At 42.8% G+C, this 19,755-nt stretch overlaps 1 protein-coding gene across 1 annotated transcript in view; it reads right to left on the bottom strand.

The window, feature by feature from the left end:
- The window catches only part of LOC147010005 (uncharacterized), a 55,696-nt gene that overhangs the window by 8,694 nt on the left and 27,247 nt on the right, over positions 1-19,755 (bottom strand). The window contains exons 5-11 of the mRNA XM_085861220.1: positions 18,017-19,469; positions 15,972-16,228; positions 15,361-15,617; positions 14,991-15,221; positions 7,714-8,113; positions 5,839-5,895; positions 5,291-5,398 (exon numbers count right to left, since the gene is read on the bottom strand). Coding sequence (XP_085717346.1) covers positions 5,291-5,398; positions 5,839-5,895; positions 7,714-8,113; positions 14,991-15,221; positions 15,361-15,617; positions 15,972-16,228; positions 18,017-19,469 — 2,763 coding nt within the window. The remainder of the gene's footprint in view (positions 1-5,290; positions 5,399-5,838; positions 5,896-7,713; positions 8,114-14,990; positions 15,222-15,360; positions 15,618-15,971; positions 16,229-18,016; positions 19,470-19,755) is intronic.

Here is a 19,755-nt window from a genome sequence, read left to right as displayed (position 1 = left end):
AGCATAACAGCATCGTCTGGCATAACAGCAAGCAAAGTGGCCACAAAGTAAGATGTTTGCTCTTACTTCAGATCGGATGCTGCATCTCTCAGCCAGAAGGGTAACGTGGTACACCATTGATAGGAGAGGTATACAAAAGAGAACCTTTAGTGACAGACCTAAAACCTAAGTGGTTGGAGGCCACTTAAGCTTTCAGGATTTATCCTGGGCATTTGAATGCTCTAAATAGAGGTTAGAGACGTCTAACGGAGAGTTGAAGGCTCTGCCGTGCTAATGGGTTGGAGGCCCCTAAAAGGGGGGGGTCATCACCCCTCCCCCCCCCCCCAAGAGAGGGCTGGAGGCCCTGATCGTTTAGAAGTTCAAGTCCCCAAGGAGGAGAACGAATAAGTGTTGTGAATGTTTGTCGAGTTGTCTCTTTGGATTTCTGTTTGTTCATTGTGCTCGCTGGAAGTTTGCTTGATGTGAAACTCTTGTATTGTTTTTGTGTGGAGGTGTTACAGATTCGTAAATCCTATAAAGATCCTATGTGATTGGAAATGTTAAGTTTTGTATTAAGGACAAAAGTTTAGTCAGGTCATTAGTCAGGTCAGGTCAGATTAGATCTGTGACTTGCCACAGGTACCATGTAAACCTGTACTAACCTGTTCCATGGTCGGGTTGTCAGCGACTAAACTGTCTCCCCCACCAAGTTTCTTGGTGAGGAGGGTGCATGATATGGATTCCCAGCAGGATGAACAACAAAACCTGTCAAAGGACAGAGGAGCTCCTTGTGAGCCAACGGCCATCCATATTTGTGCCCAACTGTGTCTGCGGACGTCCTCCTGCAGTTGGGCTACTTCTTATTTGGAGGTTGGTGGCAGGATTTACACTCTGGCCACCATAAAACCTTTCATTCCGCAAAACATTCCAGAAGCATTAAAAAAAGTCTGAAAACCCACTCCGTGGGAGTACCTCCTGGGCAGCTTCCCTTCGCAGGGCAGATCACTGGATGACGGGATTGGGCCAAAGCCTTCAGGACCCCCAATCTTTGAAGATAGTAGGGAAACCACGGGGTAACATTCCTGGGTCAGATTGCGGGAGAATGTATCGGGGTGGTGCTGAGGTGTCGTCCACCAAACGGCGGTCTCCTTGGGTTAACCTGACGCGGTCCCTTCAGGTGGGTGCCTGGAAGGTCCTATCCCTAAGAGAGGATGATCACCTGTCTCTGTCATCATCTGAGCTCAAGCGTTTGAACATCGGTATTGTAGCACTCTGTGAGGTTCGGAGACCGGATTGCGGCGAGATCATGGCAGGTGGTTACACCTTCTATTGGTCTGGTCGCTCTGATGGTTACCATGCCCAAGGAGTTGCTGTAGCTGTGTCCAATAAGCTGACCCCAATGATAATTGAGGTAACACCGGTCAACGAGCATATTATGAGACTTAGAATTCGTCACTCCTTAGGTGTCATTTCCCTGGTCTCTGTTTATGCTCTGACTGAGGCGAGTGATCTCACCGTGAAGGACACATTCTATGCCACGCTTGAGTCTGGTGTTGATCAGTGCCCCAAGCGAAATACACTTCTCCTCTTGGGGGATTTCAATGCATCGACTGGAACTGACAGGGATGGTTATGAAACGTGTGTTGGTCCGCAGGAATCTGGAACTGAGAACCTGAATAGCACTAGGTTCCTTGACTTTGCAAGAAGTCATGGACTGAGGGTGGCCGGTTCATGGTTTCAGCGCCCACAAGCACATCGCTGGGCTTTGTATTCCAACACTGGTGGTGTGGCAAAGGAGATTGACCATGTGCTCATTGATGGTCGCTGGAGGATCCAGAACTGCACGGTCTCCCGGAGTGCTCAGTTCCTTAATGCTGACCACCGGCTTGTTGTAGCAACTCTGAAGTTGCACCTTAAATCCAGCAGAATGGTACCATCCCAGCCTAGGCTGGATGTTGGCAAGCTCAAGGATGAGAGGATAGCTGAGGAGTTTGTGAACAGGCTGAGTGGAGATTTGGGGGTGGGGGGGTCTCGGTGCTTTGGGAGATCCTGAAGAGTTGTAGAGTGCCTTCAAGACCACTGTCCTTGATGATGCCGGGAGATGTCTTGGAACTCACCGGAGAGTGAAGAAATTTGTCTCTCAAGGGACACTGGACACCATTGCCCAGAGTCGCAGGGCAAGGTTGAATGGCAGAGCTTAGCTGTTCGGGGAGTTGATGTGCAAAACTGTACGTGCACTAAGGGTGGACAAGGAGGCCTATGTGTGAGGAATCTGTGAGGGGGTAGAGCATCACCTGTGGTCAAGTGATTCTCGTCCTGCTTACAGGGGAATTCGTACATTGCATTCATCCAAGCCCATCCTTCGGTGTACTGCAGTTAGAGCAGAGGGTGTTGGGCTCTTGACAGAGGAGTCCGAAGTGGAGGCAGGCTGGGCCGGTTACTTTGAGCGGTTGTACCAGGCTAATCCAGCAGCTGTCGAGTTGGATGTCAGGGGTATTACTACCCCTATTGCTGATCCTCCAATCAACAATGATCCACATTCATTTGTGGAAACACAGGCTGCAGTGACCAGTTGAAATGGGGTAAAGCTCCTGGGATCTGTGGTACCCATGCTGAACTTCAAGGCTGGTGGAAATGCTGCACTTGGGTCATTGTGACGACCGCAAATGTTGACGACCGCAAGTAGTTCTGTGCTCTGACTGGAACACAGGTATCATCCCAACTGACTGGAAGAGGGGCCTTGTTGTCCCTCTCTGGAAAGGGAAGGGTGATCGCCGAGACTGCAACAACTACCGAGGGGTGACGCTGCTCTCAGTGCCGGGCAAGGTCTTTGCTCAGATAATTCTTGATCGGGTTCGCCACCATCTGCTTGAGCACCAGCATTCAGAGCAGTCAGGCTTTACACCAAAGAGGTTAACGATTGACTGTATCCTAGCTCTTCGGATCCTCACTGAACACAGATGAGAGTTTCAGCAGGGCTGCTTGCAGCCTTTGTTGATCTCTGTAAAGCATTTGATTCAGTGAATCGGGATACCATCTGGAGTATTCTCGGTCTTCGTGGGGGTGCCACCAAAACTGATCGATCTGATGTCTGAACTATACTCTGGTACTGAGAGTGCTATGAGATGTGGCAGTACCATCTCTGACTTATTTCCAGTTTTACTGGAGTTTGACGGGTGTGTACTGGCCCCCACACTTTTCTGCACTTGTATGGACTGGATTCTGAGGAGGATGTTGGAGAGATGAAGCTGCGGTGCATCGTTTTGGAATGTCAAGATCTCTGATCTTGATTTCGCAGATGATGCAGTCATCTTTGTAGAGACTTCAGAAATTATTTTGGGGCCCGCGAGGTGCTAAATGAGGAGTCGGAGCCGCTGCGATTATGGGTTTCCTCAGTCAGAACTAAGATCCAGGCTTTCAATGACATATTGGATGCTGCTATCTTGTCTGTACCTGTTTGTGGTGAGGATGTTGAGGTCACAGAGAGATTCACTTACCTTGGCAGATATTCATGTCCCCGCATGTTGTGAGCCAGAGATCAATCGATGTCTGTGTCGGGCCAGGGGAGTCATGGATTCACTGGGGTGTGGCGCGATTGATACCTATGCAGGAGGACAAAAGTCCAAGTCTTTAAGTCCTTGGTGCTTCCAGTCTTGCTCTACGGAAGTGAGATTTGTCCTCTGACCAAGAATTTAAGACGGAAACTTAACTCCTTCAGTACTAAGTCTCTTTGGAGAATCCTTGGCTATCACTGGTCAGACTTTGTGTTGAACGAGGGGTTGCTGAGAGAGACTCAGATGAGATTTGTTTCCTGTATAGCCCATGAGTGTCAGCTAAAGCTGAATGAACATGTGGCTTGTTTTCCTGATGCTGATCCTGCTCACCAGTTTGCAGCAGGTTGATAGGCATCTCAAGGAAACGGGGATGGGCCAGGCATCTGCCTGAGGAATGGCAAAAACGGAGGCCTCTGGAGTACCGGCAGAAAGTGGATGCAGCGACGCGCTGCTCCGGTGCATGCTCCCATACATGACCTGACCTACTGTCTCCTTTCAAACACGAATACCATATTATCGCATCCCATAATAATTATTTTTAAAGAAAGTAAATTATTTTGAAATGCCCCAAAGTAACATATACATGACAGGTTTCAATGCCGTTTTGAATTACCTCGTGAATTTCAAGTCAGCAACTTATCTCAGGTACCCAGTCCTTGAACATAAAACTTCAGCAGGATAAGAATTGATGTCAAAGTCAGTTGTAGACATGTTCGAAGCAACCTTGCCCCATTGAATGTGCACAGGTTGAAGTCAGACCGGCCATTCGCGTTGCAAGTCCAGAGAGGGTGATCTTGGTATCAACGGAGCAAGCAGATCAATCCCATTTCACTACTCGCCTTTCAGGACCACAACAGACCAGCTACTGAAGAGAGAGAAGAGAGCACAGGCTCTTTGCCTTCTCGATGGGACCAGAGAGGAAATGCCTGCTTGGATGTCGTCTCCGAGACACCAGCAAGGCAGTATGTTCATCGAGAACCCAACCGGCCAGCAGATAAGATCAACCAGCATCCGCAGGGGTGCAGCTGGTTCTTGTGTCAGGGCTTTGGAGTTGTGAAACCAGTAGTGGTTACCATGTAGCACTCTCAATAGCCTTTTTGCTATTTGAGACCAATTTTTGAAATGAAATCAGCCGTAGGACGTGCCACGGCTGTTCCTTCTCACACAAGTCACATTGTGTGCTCCTAAATTTGACGGCTCTCTGCCTGTCCTTTTATTGTGTCTCACACAAGGTCATTCAGAGGACTATACTAGCATCAACATGTCTGCATGCCATTGTCTCTTCAGAGACTCTCTCCCATAATAACTCTTTCTCTCAGTCTGTTTCTCTTTCATGTGGGAGTATAGTTCGGACACATTACTCAAAACACTGCATTCTACAAAGTGATTTGTTGGAAATTAGTCCCTCACACACTGCTCCTTATCAGTAACCTTACCTGACAGCATGTAGCTAACTGACTGCCCTTTTACACACAGTAACAAAATTATTTCCATTACCTTCCATCACAGTATATACTGTTACGATTGTGGGGGTAGATTGTGATAATTTCACAACAACCAAAACTGCTGTGACCAGGTTTGGTACGTTTTATTCAAACCAATGTTTGTGGTTATCAACAAGCTATTTACAAGAATGAACCATGCACTTTGTCAAAACAGGAATGATCTTCCTGTTCCTGAGATTCCAGAAAAGTAAATAATGGAATAATATGCAGGGAAGCATCGCAAAGAGACAACACAAGCCTCACGGAACTCACCGTCGACTAAGAGAGAATCTTCACTCGGCTCTTCCTTCACATGGACATCACTTGAAATCCGATGGAGACATCCAGCATCCATTGGAGCCGTTTCACCCGCACAGAATCCTATATCAGGACAGAACTGGGTTTTTACCTTTGAAAAAAGGTGCTGTTCATCATCTGGATCAAATTATTTTCTACATTGGAACTGTATCCAATATGGTGCTTTCTTTTATGAGTACCATGTCACACCTCATCCAGCAGAGGAACTTATTTGATAATGTTTTGAATGAAGGACTCACCTGGATTTTACAAGAGAAAGCCTTTCCTTCATCCTTTGTTTGAACGCGTGAGTTGGGTACGTCAGTCAATATTTGTGTTCTTGAGGATAAATATCCTGATTGTGAAATGATGAACAAGCTGCTTTGAATTGTGTGGAAAACATGTACATGCAGGTTCGGATGGCTCCTTTCAAGTTAGTGGGTGCGGTCCCAATACTTTTGGGAAGAAATGGAAACATGGGTCTTACAGAAAACTTAATGCACGATGTTATGATGGATTCTTACCTTGTGAGGGAAAACCATCTGTAGGTTCAGGTTCCACCTTCACCACCACTATAGGATCTGTAATACAAACAAAACCCACTTTAAACGACGCACAAAATAACATCGAGAAAGGACCATCACTCACCATCACTACATGTTCACAATTCATAAACAAGAAACAAAAATAGATTTAAAAAAATGCCAGAAAAAACCAATTTCACAGCAGAAAATGGAGTTAGTTGGAAATTCTGTTGATGTGGGACTTTCGCAATAACATAATCCATCCCAGAATGCTCGGAACGCATGTGGAGAAACACCTAGCAACAAGAGTCGTCAGGTCAGGTCAGGTCAGGTGTGGGAGCATGCTTGTCTGTGTGTAGTTCAATCGCCTACGTGGCGGAATATTTTAAACCGATCTTCACAAAACGTCACAAAATCTTGAAGTTGGTCATAGTGAAGAAGCCTATTGTTTTGGAGGTCAAAAGGTCAAAACATAGGCCAAAGGTCAACAACTTTGTTAGATTTCTAAAATCATCAATTTTCATCCGATTGACTTCAAATTTGAAGATTTTTTTTTCTTTGCGTATCAGGTCACTGAACTGAACCCAACCACCAATTGTTTTTGAGGTCAAATTGTTGTTTTATGGATTTTGTAAGTATCATGCTCTGCACGACGTCTTCTTCTTATCTTGTTTGTTTGTCTGTGAGCAGGATATCAGGATATTAAATTTATTGACGGATTCGGATGAAACTTGGTCCACAGGTTGGGTTGGTGATAAGGACCAATTGATTCGATTTTGGTGAAGATCAGAATCCGGGAATTTTTAGATCCTCGTGGAGGATCTCCGAGTCAAACTCACATTGTTGTTCTTCATCTTCTTCTTGTGGACTTTTTTGTTTCACAGCCTCCAGTTTTCATCGAAACTTCCTGAAACTTGGCATATATATATATATATATATATATATATATATATATATATATATATATATATATATATATATATATATATATATATATATATATATATATATATATATATGTAGAAATACACTGCGCAGACAGGAACCACCTCCGATTTTGAAAATTCCTCCGAGAAAAAAAAAGTTATGACATCAAAATATCTCCGCTAATGGAAATCACCTAAAAAATTATCACAAACTAGGCAAGCTTTTTGAATTGTTTGCGGGAATCGAACAGGGCATTAGCAGAGATGAATTACCGCACATATGATACATCACTATGACGTCATATCAATTTTTATGACGTCATTCCTATTTTTTTGACATTTTTTGTTTCACAACCCAGAGTTTTCATCGGATCTTCGTGAAACTTGCCATGTATAATCAAAAAGCCCACGCGCAGACAGTAACCATCTCCGATTTTGGAAATTCTTCCGAGAAAAAAAGTTGACGTCATAATATCGCCGATAATGGAAATCGCATATACCATTATCTCCGAAACTAGGCAAGCTGTTTGAATTTTGTTTGCAGGAATCAAGCCGGGCATTAGCACTGATAATTTATCGCAAACCTGATACATCACAATGACGTCATATTCGTTTTTATGACGTCATCATTAAGAGGATGAGGATCTTCGCTCATTTGAGCTTGTTAAATTGATTAAATTGATTAAACCAATGAGGCAAAACCATATCTCAACAAGTTATGGACGGAGTCGGAGGAAAATTGGTGGACGAGTTGGTTCGGTGACAAAAACAAGGCGATTCGATTTTGGTTCAGGTCCGAATCCAGATCCAGCCAATCGGTGGGATGCAACACGTAATCGGTTCAGCCAGGTGGAGGTACGCGCTCTCCGAGTGCCGTTCTCGTTTTAAATGTATCCCCCTCCGTGCGTACGTCATAAATAGATATCCCCTGTACGAGAGAACCCCGCACCTGGTTCCTGGTCCGTCCCGTCCCCTCCATCACGAAGGTTCTGAACGTCCAGGATCCTGAACCCGCAGATCCCATCAGCCCCTCCTGGACCCCCTCTGGTCCCTCCATCAGAACTCGACTTGGAGTCCGAGGAGCTCGGATCGTGGGAGTACCTCAGGTGGTCTCGGTCCATGACCCTCAGCACGAAGCAAAGCAATTTACAAGAGTTGGAGATTCCACCTTCCGATGTTTTTATCCGTTGAACCACGTGTATCCATTCCCCGGGGATACAAAACAAGTTCCCGTGATTCACCGGAATCAAGATCAAACGCACGATTCTTGTTTCAGATTTTTCACTTCGACGTGAGGAAGAGGATCGGTCCGGCGGAGAGAAGGTTAAAGGGAGAATGGACAACTTCAGCTTGTATCATACACATCCCCTTCTATTCCACAACGTCCCCCCAGTCGGTACGTAATACATCGATGACCCCGACGCTTGGGCGGATGAAAATCCCCAACCGATGTACTCACACTGACCCCCATGTTTCCCTCCAGATCAGCAACACCTGTCTTTTCTTTACTTCAGGAAAAGGGAATTCTGTCTTACAGAGTATTAAGATACATGAGGGGAGGGGGGGGGTATATATGGTTACATAAAGGACGAATCACATGATATCCTGGACCGGATCTCGGGCAGTGCAGATTGTGTCGTTTCCCGAGGGTTTCCACACCGTCAGCGCGTGCACAGAACAAAATGACATGGCCGCCATCTTGGTTTTCTGGTAGGCCTCACGCCTCCGCTGATTTTCCACTGTCCAGGTTTGTTGCGTTAGATTTCCATTGTCTTTGTTTGGGTCGAGTGTTCATCACGATGGGGGACCCAAGAATCAAACAATATGTCGAATAATGTTCAGGCTTAATCAGAACGTCGTTTTTGAACGGCCCCATGTCGGGGTTAAACAACCGTGACCGTGTGACGAATCGGCTCGTTCTAATATAACCGTGGCGGAGGCTGACGTGGATTGGACTCTGAGGGGTCGAGTTGATTTTTTTAATAACTCTGTATATGTGTGTTTCCCAATCAGGCCCGTGACTGGATTTTGAAACAGGTGGTGACGGCAATGTGGTCGTTCTTATTTATGTTTACTAGTGCGTGCCCATACATACATGCGTGGTCGTGCGTGCGTGCAAAAAAAACAAACTTTTAAACCACGTGCCAGAAACAACCACACAGGCCGTTCCTTCGCTCTCGCGTGCCCGTACGTGCAAAAAAAAAAAAAAATTGTGACGTTAATCGTGACGTCATAGCACCGTGTCCTGTCATTAGTTTGCTAAATAAATGGCTATAACTTGGGAACCACTTGTCCGATTAAAATCAAACCTGGAAAAGGCACATCCTCAGGTCCCCAGCAATATACCTGGCAAGTTTCAATGAGATCGGACCAGTGGTTGTCGAGAAACAGCGGTCGCAGACACACAGACAGACAGACACACAGATATTGCTGGAATTATAGATAGATTAGACGTGATGGAAATTAAGTGATAGTGTGTGCAGAATCCTGGAGGGGATCAGGGTGATGCGGCCTTCAGCGAGGGAAAACTCATGACGTCACCGAGCCAATTCAGTAGAGTGATACCTTGCGTATCAGCTGCAGGTCACTTGCAGGCTACAGGTGCAGGCCGAGTGACGTCAGCATTCACTCCCTGATTGCATCACACATTCACCATAGTTACGGATATTCCACAAGGAAAGTGTGACTCGTTCGATCGGTTAGAAGGACGGCACACACATTGGCCCATTCATAACTACCTTAACTTGGGTAACCTGCATTTACCCCGCGTGTGCGAAGCGAGAAGCGGGGTAAAGCAATGGGTTCACTCTCTCTGTGTACAGACGTCCGGCGATGATTGAGGAACTACTTCTTCATTTCGTATGCCACACGATGGTCGAGGGCGTCGCTGTGCTGCTGATGCAGTGCCCTGTGCTGGTGAGGGAAGGAATTTGTAATTTGGACATGGTGCCGGTGATAGCTCGCGTACTCTTCTCGAAGGACACCATGGAGTCTTTAATGTCCACCAACGAATGCTGGTAGACTGGACGCCAGTTTAACGTCCATCCATGGGACAGAACACACATTGATGAACCACCCTGACTGTGAAACACCGGGATGACATTTTACAACTGGATCAGGATTCAAGGCCAGGCTAGAAAGCTGAGAGACGAGTGTGCGTATCTGACGTCATCCTTTCAGCTCATCGAGGAACTATGTAATTTCAGTTGAATTTTATATTTTGAATACTTTAGATTTTAGATCATGAATCGGAACACGAACCTCCAGTTTAGCAGTACTTCGGCTCTGAATCCATAGGTTGTGGGCCAAAGAGGGCCACTGTGCACCCCTCCCCCCCAACCACTGAAGACAATTGTATTTTTCTGAAGCCTTGAGATGTCCCGAGCATGAAATGAAATGTTAACATTCAAAATATAGGGATGCACTAAGTATTTGAGCCCTTTTAAGGGAGGTACCAGAAAAATGAGAATCGTGGCTCTGCCAAGAACGTGAATTCCGAACCAGGGTAAACATACTTTTTAGGAATCACAAAAAGATTGAATATCCACATATTATATATCAAATTGAAGCTCGTTTCCTTCTGCTTCATTTTTTCTGTCTTGCACATTGATATCATGTCCATTGATTAGGTTAGTGGACTTTGAGTGGTGACACCCTCATTTTCCTTATATACCTAAGGCGGTTTACCCAAATATTCAATATTCTTTATTTTCCAGGTGGACATTTCAGAGAAAACATAACAGATATTCAAGAGTAATGATCTGTTGCCTAATACTTTCCATTTGACACCAAAATGAAGCATACATCATGCTAATGTATAATGTAATCACATTTTTAACAGCATACTTTGCTTCAATATTCTCTTGACTTCTATTTTCAGATCCACATTCATGTATGTACAAGATGTCTGAAGTAAGAAGTTCAACGCAGACTGCTGGAGAACAAGGTCCACCTTCGAAGCATCGTCAGGATGATGGAAATGTCAGACAAGATATCCAACAGAAACCATCATGCATCGTTCATATCCAAGGACTACATTATATTATGGACTACTTCAACGACTATCTGCTTCTAAGGATGCTGATAGCAAACTTGCTCGGTTGAAGGAGATATACAAGTAAAGACTCTCTCAACCTGTTGGTTTGATCTACCAGATCATAGAAACATGCAAATTTCTCCCTGTCATCATCACAGAGCATCATGGATATCACAGAGAATGTTATCAGAGTTTTACTATGAATCTCAACCGCCTTGCCAAACAATCTGATTCATCTGAACCATCATGTTCCACTTGAGCAAGTAGAAGAAGTTCAGATAAAGATGGCAATGTCTTTTTCAAGACAGATTGTATTTTCTGCAACTCTGAAGTCAGGAAGAAAATCATGATCAAGGAAGCAGCACTTTCTCCCTTGCAGAAGTCGCTCGTTGGTCCATCGGAGACAACATCTAACTTTTGCACTCCATGTTTTCACAGATCAGTGAGTACAGATTCAAGTTGAGCCCAGATACTCGGAGCTGTATGACGGGTGTCCAAACTTGCCGTACAGTAACACCTCGTCTCGTTCCTTTATGTAACATGGCAGATATGGAGAGATATCTGCTGTTTAGAAGCTCCAAAGTGCATCGACATCGTTTCCTCGCCCAACAAACAATCGTAGTTTTTGCTGAAATCACACTGTACTACACATTCCGCATCCCCAATCTCCTGTTTCAGCTTCCTCACCACACAGTACTGACTAATGATTCTGTATTGATGTTTCATGAGTTCTTTGAATTCTTTCTCGAATTTCTGGCACAATTTCTCCTTTGTATCGCTATCATGTTCTTTCATCTGTATTCTTGAACTGGTACTGCCATTGTTTATCACTGCTGTTCTGAATTCATGATATGGAATATTGATTTCATCGTTCACCGGACAGGGATCAATGTATAATTTGGTAATGTCACTGCACTGAGGACAGTTTCCGTACATGCAGGCTACAGACGACGATGTCGATGAGATTGCAGATTGATGGATCAATCAAAACACCGACATCGTACAACGCTTTGACCTTGAGCTCCACATTCATATGTACTTTGCAACCCGTTGTCTCTCTGTCCTTGAGTGCTGGCTGCACCATGTAAAAAGGACGGAGACCACAAAATGACGAATACGATAAAAAGTGTTCAGGATTCTCTGATAGAAATTTCGAGTGTAAAGTTTTCATTGACTCAGTCAGATACCGCTTGGAACACTTCTTCTTGCTCGTTATCGTTTCGCACTTGCCTGCTGTTGTCATCGTGAAGATAAAAATCAGCAGCCATCATTGCAACTCGCGGTAGGCACCGCTTCTTGACACGTTCAGCATTCAAAACCAGAGGAGAGTCTTCTACTCATTTCGCCAGTCCCCTCTTAGCAAAGTGAAGATCCACCTTCGCCTTCTCCAGGAGCTGGTATTTCTTCAGCAAATTATTTACAACGACATTTTGGATGAGCATTTTTCCTTTTGTGGATTTGGTACGATAAATATTGGCCCGTATGCTGTCTTTCAAGATAAATCCAAAAGTCAATTCTCTCCGAACATCATGCTGACTGCCAGATACCACCAACTTATTCGCTCTCGTACCTGGTGACTCATGTGCATTTCTACCAACCGCTGTCTTCTTATTACTTAATTCGCCGACTATCTTTCTATTCCGCCTTTGGAGCTTCTTCAAATTTTTACGTGGATCCTTCACTTGATCTTGTAATTTATTGATCATCCTGTACGCTTTCCGCCCATCACGCCGCAACCTTTTCCTCCCGGCTGTTTTTTGATGAGAAACCTGTGTTGGTGGTGTAAGCGCTGGAGTGGGTGGAGCTGGAACATCAATTGTATTGTGATTACGGTCACGGTAATTTCTTGTGTTTTCCCTCCATTTTTTATTTACCGATCGATGTTGCCTTTCATTTATGTCCTTAGCGAGCTTTATTTTACCGTCGGCTTTCCTTTTCAAGTATCTCTCCCTTTCCTTCTGTTTATATGCCTCGTGTGCAACAGGATCTTCCCGGATTCTTCTCCGATACTCGGCCATAATATCTTTTTTCTTCTTATTCGGCATATTGTCTGTCTGAAAACCAAGAAACCAGTAGTAGTAGTAGTATTAGTGCTACTATCGATACAGCACTGTTCCCAAATAAATTATCTTGGTGCTCTAAGTCACCAACGTTTTCAATTATATATAAATTTCACATATTTAATGTTGATTTTCCACGAAACCAAACATTATGCACTATACGAGTTTATAGGACACATTAACATATGTAGATGCATTTTATTCACGCAATCGGTCCCACTTTTTAAGTCGAACCATACTGACACAAGTACGAATCCCCTTTGATAGTAGCGTGCGTACTTTGTAATGAGTGACCCGTCAATGACCAAATATTGGGTCAGAATCAGTTATACATAGAAAACAACATGCGACATTTGTCGACTCTTCCGCTACATTTGATTGTTCTATGGAATATTCGATTGCTGCTCAACAAAACCTTTCATAGGTGAGAGAATTGGAAGTTAAAGCCTGATAAAATGATCATGCTATCACACCTTGCCCGGCTGAAAATATCAGATTGTCATTACCGTTATTTTCGACGGGTAACGGTAATGACTCATGAAAAGTAACAGTAATGACAAACTTTTACTTTTTCTCGGACAACACTGCTCCAAATTTTACCAAAAAAAACATGATGAAAGTCACTAAATATTAGCACTTCATGATTACAAACATGCCTGGAATATGAACGAACCTCTTCCACATTATCTGAGGGTTACGGTAATGACCATTAATTTCCGACATAGAAAAAATTCAATATTTACCTCGTTTTATTCTTGATTCTTCAAATTCTTTGACCTTGTAAATTCTAAAATGGTGACTTGAGAACTTGTCTCCTGACTTAAAGTACCCTATTGGCCACTCTATGAACAATTCTTCTTCATTCAACATCAGTAACGGTAATGACATTTTCAAAGTTAATGAAGGGATTGGCATCATTTCAATCGTTCTACTCCCTTTTCTGTGACAAATTATCCAAATTGTATTAAAACTATTGCCAATCATTCTTTTTCACTTCAATTCCCTGACAAAGTTCATTTAATGGAGTAATTACAAATTTTAGTACGATGACATGTCCTGGGACAGGTAACGGAAATGACATTTCATTTACATAATTTACATTTATACAATATTGTGGAATCAAATTAGAAGAAGAATATTTTTTCCATGTCATTTTCCAAATTTCCAATCATTCCTAGGCTTTCTGTTGCAGTTGGAGTGCATATATTGAAGATATGTTTGTGGACATTTTTTTCAAATAAATTGTACGTTTTTCTGAGAATGGCCGTTATTGTAATGCTTTTATATAAAACATTTCGGCTCATGGATGTTATTTGGTCAAAAAATGATTCATTTTTCCTATTATTTGGAAGATGTATTGTAAATATGCTCTGAGCCACAAGTACACAGCGAAGTGTGCGAAGTATTTTACAAGGCCATGCTAAAGCTAGCGATGCAAAAGATAAAGCATTCAAAAGACATTTATTAGCACAAAACAATCAAATACAGTACAAAAAAAAACAATAAATGATGTGTTGTGTCCTCCAAACACTGACAAGTTATTTACTGGAAGCATTTCACACACACAACACGGCTGTGCTCCTTGCAAACAAACAAATGTGCTCAGCACACTTATCGCAAGTCGTTCTGCTTTTGCGATCCTTGCTCCAAGGGCAACAAAAACACTGCTTCTTTTTTGGTGGACCCTGGTCTTGGCCACATGTGGACCCTGCTTGTTGCTTACACCAAAAATCTCCATGGCAGCAGTGATGTTCCTTGGAAACCACGTAGTACCTTCCGCCCTGTTTTGCATGTGAGGAAATACAAACTCCAGCACAAGTTCTCTGAGGAACAAACGTCGTTGATATGAAACACCATGGTGAAATTCAGGATGCTCTGCTGTGAACAGGATGTATGCATTCAGGCAAGCAACATCGAAAAAATCGTACCACATGGCCATTGACCGCCTATGGGTTTGCCGATTGCAGGAGTAGTTGCAAACCATTTGAGCCATACAATCAACACCCCCTTTGTTTTGTTGTAGTGGATGACCACCTCAGGGGTTTTTTTGCTCCCTTCCACGACTGCTTTGTCATGGTGCATTGCACTCAACAAAATGACAGCCTTTTTCTTTTTTGAAACGTAGCTCACCATGGTTATGTTTGCATTGAAGCCAAATTCCGTACTATGAAGCTCCCGTTCTTTGTTGGGCTTCATCAGCACAGGGATATGAGGTTTGTTGTGCCGGAGCGTCCCCACAAGTGTCAATCCTTCAGCAAGGGGCACACTTGTAAAATAATTATCCGTGGTAATGTTCTGCCCAGTGTTCCACAATTGATGTACAAGTTTGGATGCCAGATTCCTCTGGACTTCTGCACCAGGCTGTTTCCCAGTATAAGCCATCCCATCCAGAGCATATGAAGTTTTTGCATCACATGACCAGAAATTTTTTAGTCCATACTTTGCTGGCTTGCTGGGCATATACTGGAGGAACTTGCATCGCCTTCTAACTAAAGGGTACCAGCTGTTCATCCACCATCACACATTCATGAGGAGCAAACCTCTTACGGCAGTTCACAAGGAAAAGGTCCCAAACATACTGAAAGGCCGTCATGTGGTCGGATTGCAGACAAAATTCTCTGGTTCTCTTATCGTCGAACCTCAAAACACGGCAAATGAGTTCAAACCTGTTGATGGACATTGTGGCTTTATATAGTTGGTTTGACAGGTGATTCCCAAAGAGCTCACGAACAGATACGTCCCAGCTTTTTTCATACCCTGCTAAAAGCGAAAGGCCCAAAAAAATCCAGAAGCTCATTTTTTGATATATCAGTGAATGTTTTGGGGTTTTTTGCTGTTCTTCACCCTTCAAGATTTGAACACTTGAGAATTTCTTCAAGAATGTTGTCAGTGATAAAAAATATATATATATATATATATATATATATATATATATATATATATCCCAGGCATCTTTGGGTGACAACGTGGTATGTCCGGACACAGGACCTGGTCGGTTCTTCATTATATTGCACGTGGGCGTTTGTGTTCCACTCCAGTACATCCCATTTTGACTGGTTCAAATGTGTTTTTGGGAATTGTGTCTGGCTTCCTCTTCAGAAACATCATCACTGTCCTCACTACTGCAAGATTCCAGCAACTGAACTTCTTCAGAAGCTGATGCCATTTTCAAATCCAGCCATATACCTGAATCCAGTTGGTAATCTGAGTCTGAATCATGCTCTGAACATTCTGACTCATCATCGGTGGTGATGGGGATCGGCTCTGTATCCAACAGGGCCAGAACCTCATTCACAGTCAGATTATGCTTTGACATAGTGAATAACTGGGGGGTGAGGAAAGGGGGTGGGGAATTTAGATATGGGCCTCTGCATTCCCGAATTTCGAACATTGCAATCATTTGAGATGTCTTGTATGCCAACATTACATCCTATCAACCTTTGAGATGTTGTTTCATCCATCCAACGAACATACTTTACGTGGAGACCAAAACCATTCCATTAGCAGATTAGCTGAAGTAACGTCAATACAATGACGAGATACATATTGATTGGATGTTTTAATGGTAAAATAAATAAACCGACATAAAATCAAACAATTGAAATAGAATAATACAAAACAGGCTGAACAAACCAAACGAAAAATTGGCCGTCATGCCTTCAGGGCATAGCAAACAAAGGATGAAAGCAAACGAAGATAAAACTCACAAAAACCTCATAAATTTGGAAATAATGAGAATAAAAAGAAACAAGGTGGTAAATGATTTCAAAATGGAAAAAAATACCCCAATGAATGACAAAACGATGTTGATAAATACGGGAACAGGAAAGGTTCGTAACACGCTCTCAAAAGGCAGGATACGCGCACATCAGGTGGATCATGTGATTTTTTTCATTGGAAGAAAATAATATACATTCAAAGATTATGTAAATGTAAAATAAAATGCTGGTCTTTGTCAAAGAAATATAATCGCTGATCCGATTTGAAAGATCATGAAATAAGCACGAAGATGAGAAAAGAATCAGGAAGTACATGAGAAACCAAGAATGTTAAAGCACACAGAAAACTTTCAAAATAACTTGAATACACCACAAATGAATCAGGACATTCCTCCAGAGATGACAAACCTTGAATGGAATGTGTCATGTGCAAATTACGTATGGTACAATGCAAAATGAAACCTGGATCAAATGGACCCGCCTTATGCATTCTTGGGTTCTATTCCCTTTACTGCTTTGTTGTTTTCCAGCTCGTGCACAAATCTCATCAGATAGTCTTTTGAGCATTTCACATTGAGCACTCCACGAGTCCTACACTCATTGTTCTGTGCACTGAGTTAAGCTCCATCTGACTGCCTCCTCCTCCTCGTCTTGGAAAGTACAACCTCGGTATGCATTGGTTTTTCTCAAATATCTTGTGAATAGTTAGAAGTTTCCTTGTTTTGACGTCTCAGTTGTTGATCTCCAATTGTGGCCAGTTTAAATTGCACAGCTGTATTGGAATACTGGAACTGTAAGTTGGTTTATAGCTTTAGTTTTGTTTCTTGGGGAGAGGGATGACTTCAGGATTAGTCTTAGTCTTATTCTGTGTCGGTACTGTTTGCTGATTATTTAGCACGTTTTTTGTGTTGTACCTGTGGGCCTTCTAACCCTAACCCTAACAGCTTCTGCTATTCCAAAGTATTTGTAGGATGTTTCGTTTTCTAGTTCCTGTGTTGTTGTACATTGATCAATTGAGATGTTGTCTGTTCTTTTTGTTTTTCATTGTACAAATGTGAATTTGACACATTTATCAAGACCAAACTCCATTCGGATGTCCTCTGAGTTCTGCTTTACTAATTTCAGTTGATCTGTCAATTTCTTATCATTCGGTGCAAGGAGTTTTAGATCATCCATGTGCAGTAGATGTCACCTTTCTTGTTCCTTTGGTCATTTTTCTGTTGCATGTGAGATCCAGGTAAGGTAGTATCAGCATTGTCTTCCAGAACATCATTGCTTTCTCAATCAGTGTGACTTTCCAACTGGTTTTTATCTCCATTTGTGGGTTTTGGAAGGGGGGATGAAGTTCTCTCAGAAGTCAAAATCTCCACCTCCTTTTTTGGTAAATGATCATTATTCATGAACCACACTGGTAAATAATCACGTCTTCCTCATAGCTTCGGTCCAAGGGCTCTTTTCAAAATCTTCACTGAACCTCTGACAGCCTCCACTTGAAGCCCATTTGTTGTGATATTTCCCGGAATGATTTTTAAGTACTCAGTAAGAGTTTTATTTATCATTCCTGAAGCTCCAACTATCACTGGTAGAATTTCAGCTTTCTTCAATTTCCAAGTCATATTGACCACCTCTTTAAAATCTTGGTATTTGGTCATTTTCCTGATTTTTGTGCAAGTTTCTTCTGTGAGAGTCTTCCTATTGTGAATTACTTTGTGTCTATTCAAGAGACACAAACGACGAAAATCATGAGAACACACAGAACACTTGTATGGTTTCTCCCCAGTGTGAATTAGTTTGTGGTTATTCAAGGTAGACAAACGCCGAAAATACTGAGAACACACAGTACACTTGTACGGTTTCTCCCCAGTGTGAATTAGTTTGTGGTTATTCAAGGTAGACAAACGCCGAAAATACTGAGAACACACAGTACACTTGTACGGTTTCTCCCCAGTGTGAGTTTGTTTATGATTACTCAAGGTTATCGAAAGACGAAAATCCTTAAAACACACAGGACACTTGTACGGTTTCTCCCCAGTGTGGGTTAGTTTGTGTTTCCTCAAGGTTGAAGAAAGACTAAAAACCCGAGAACACACAGAACACTTGTACGGTTTCTCCCCAGTGTGAGTTACTTTGTGTTTATTCAAGGTTGAAGAATGACGAAAAACCCGAGAACACACAGAACACTTGTACGGTTTCTCTCCAGTGTGAATTACTTTGTGGTTTTTCAAGGTTGAAGAATAACTAAAAAGCTTCGAACACACAGAACACTTGTACGGCTTCTCCCGTTGGATGTTATCTCCATTTGCAGATTTCAAAGTGTGAGTCATCATGTGTGCCTTAAGGCCTGACATGCGACAGAATGATTTACAACACACACTACACTGATGTGGCTTCTCCCCAGTGTGAGTCCTCCAGTGTTCCTCGTATTTCGATTTTCTATAAAATGATTTCTGACATATCGTGCACTTGTGACGCTTTTCTCGAGCATGGGTCTTCTTGTGATTTTCGTAGGTGGATTTCTTCCGATAAAACATCTTACATACACTGCACCTGAATGGTCTCTCTCCTGTACAAGTCCTCAAACATAATTGGCAGGTTGAGTTCTGTTCAGATTCTTTATTCCGTCTTCTACTCTTGTTCGGATTTGTAACGTCGTGGGTATTCGTGTGTTCCTGAGGAGCTGAGGAACAACTAAATAATTTATTGCATTCAGTGCAGTTGGGGATCTTTTCACACGTGTCACTCTTCACTTTTACCTGGTCATGAGAACAATTGTGTTTGTAATCCTTGGACTTTGCACAATGACTCTTCTGGTTCTGATGCAAAGATCTCTCGGTAAAGGTATGAACATTCTTGGTACACGAAAACGTCTTGAGGATAGTCGTTGATTTATCTGAAGAAAAAAAAAGTCAGCATGTGTGTCAGAGGGATGTAAAAACAGCATCAACACAACGGTATGGATCTTAAAAAGAAATGAATGAGGAAATGACAAACTTCACTTGGTAATCAAATTCCATTTTTGAGTGAGACAATACATGATTTTTGAAAGGAAGTATGAATGCAAACGAGGCCTTTTGAGCATGCGCTGTGTGTGCACATTTTCAATGACCTGGTTCTGCTCGGCGGGCACTTTTAACCTGCCGTCGTTAGCGTTAAATGTAAAATTCAAATATTCTTTT

Source organism: Eptatretus burgeri, chromosome 17 (assembly GCF_056783735.1).
Source record: "Eptatretus burgeri isolate ZD-2024b chromosome 17, Ebu_testis_v1, whole genome shotgun sequence".
Lineage (NCBI taxonomy): Eukaryota > Metazoa > Chordata > Myxini > Myxiniformes > Myxinidae > Eptatretus > Eptatretus burgeri.
This window is presented reverse-complemented; position numbering and strand designations above follow the sequence as displayed.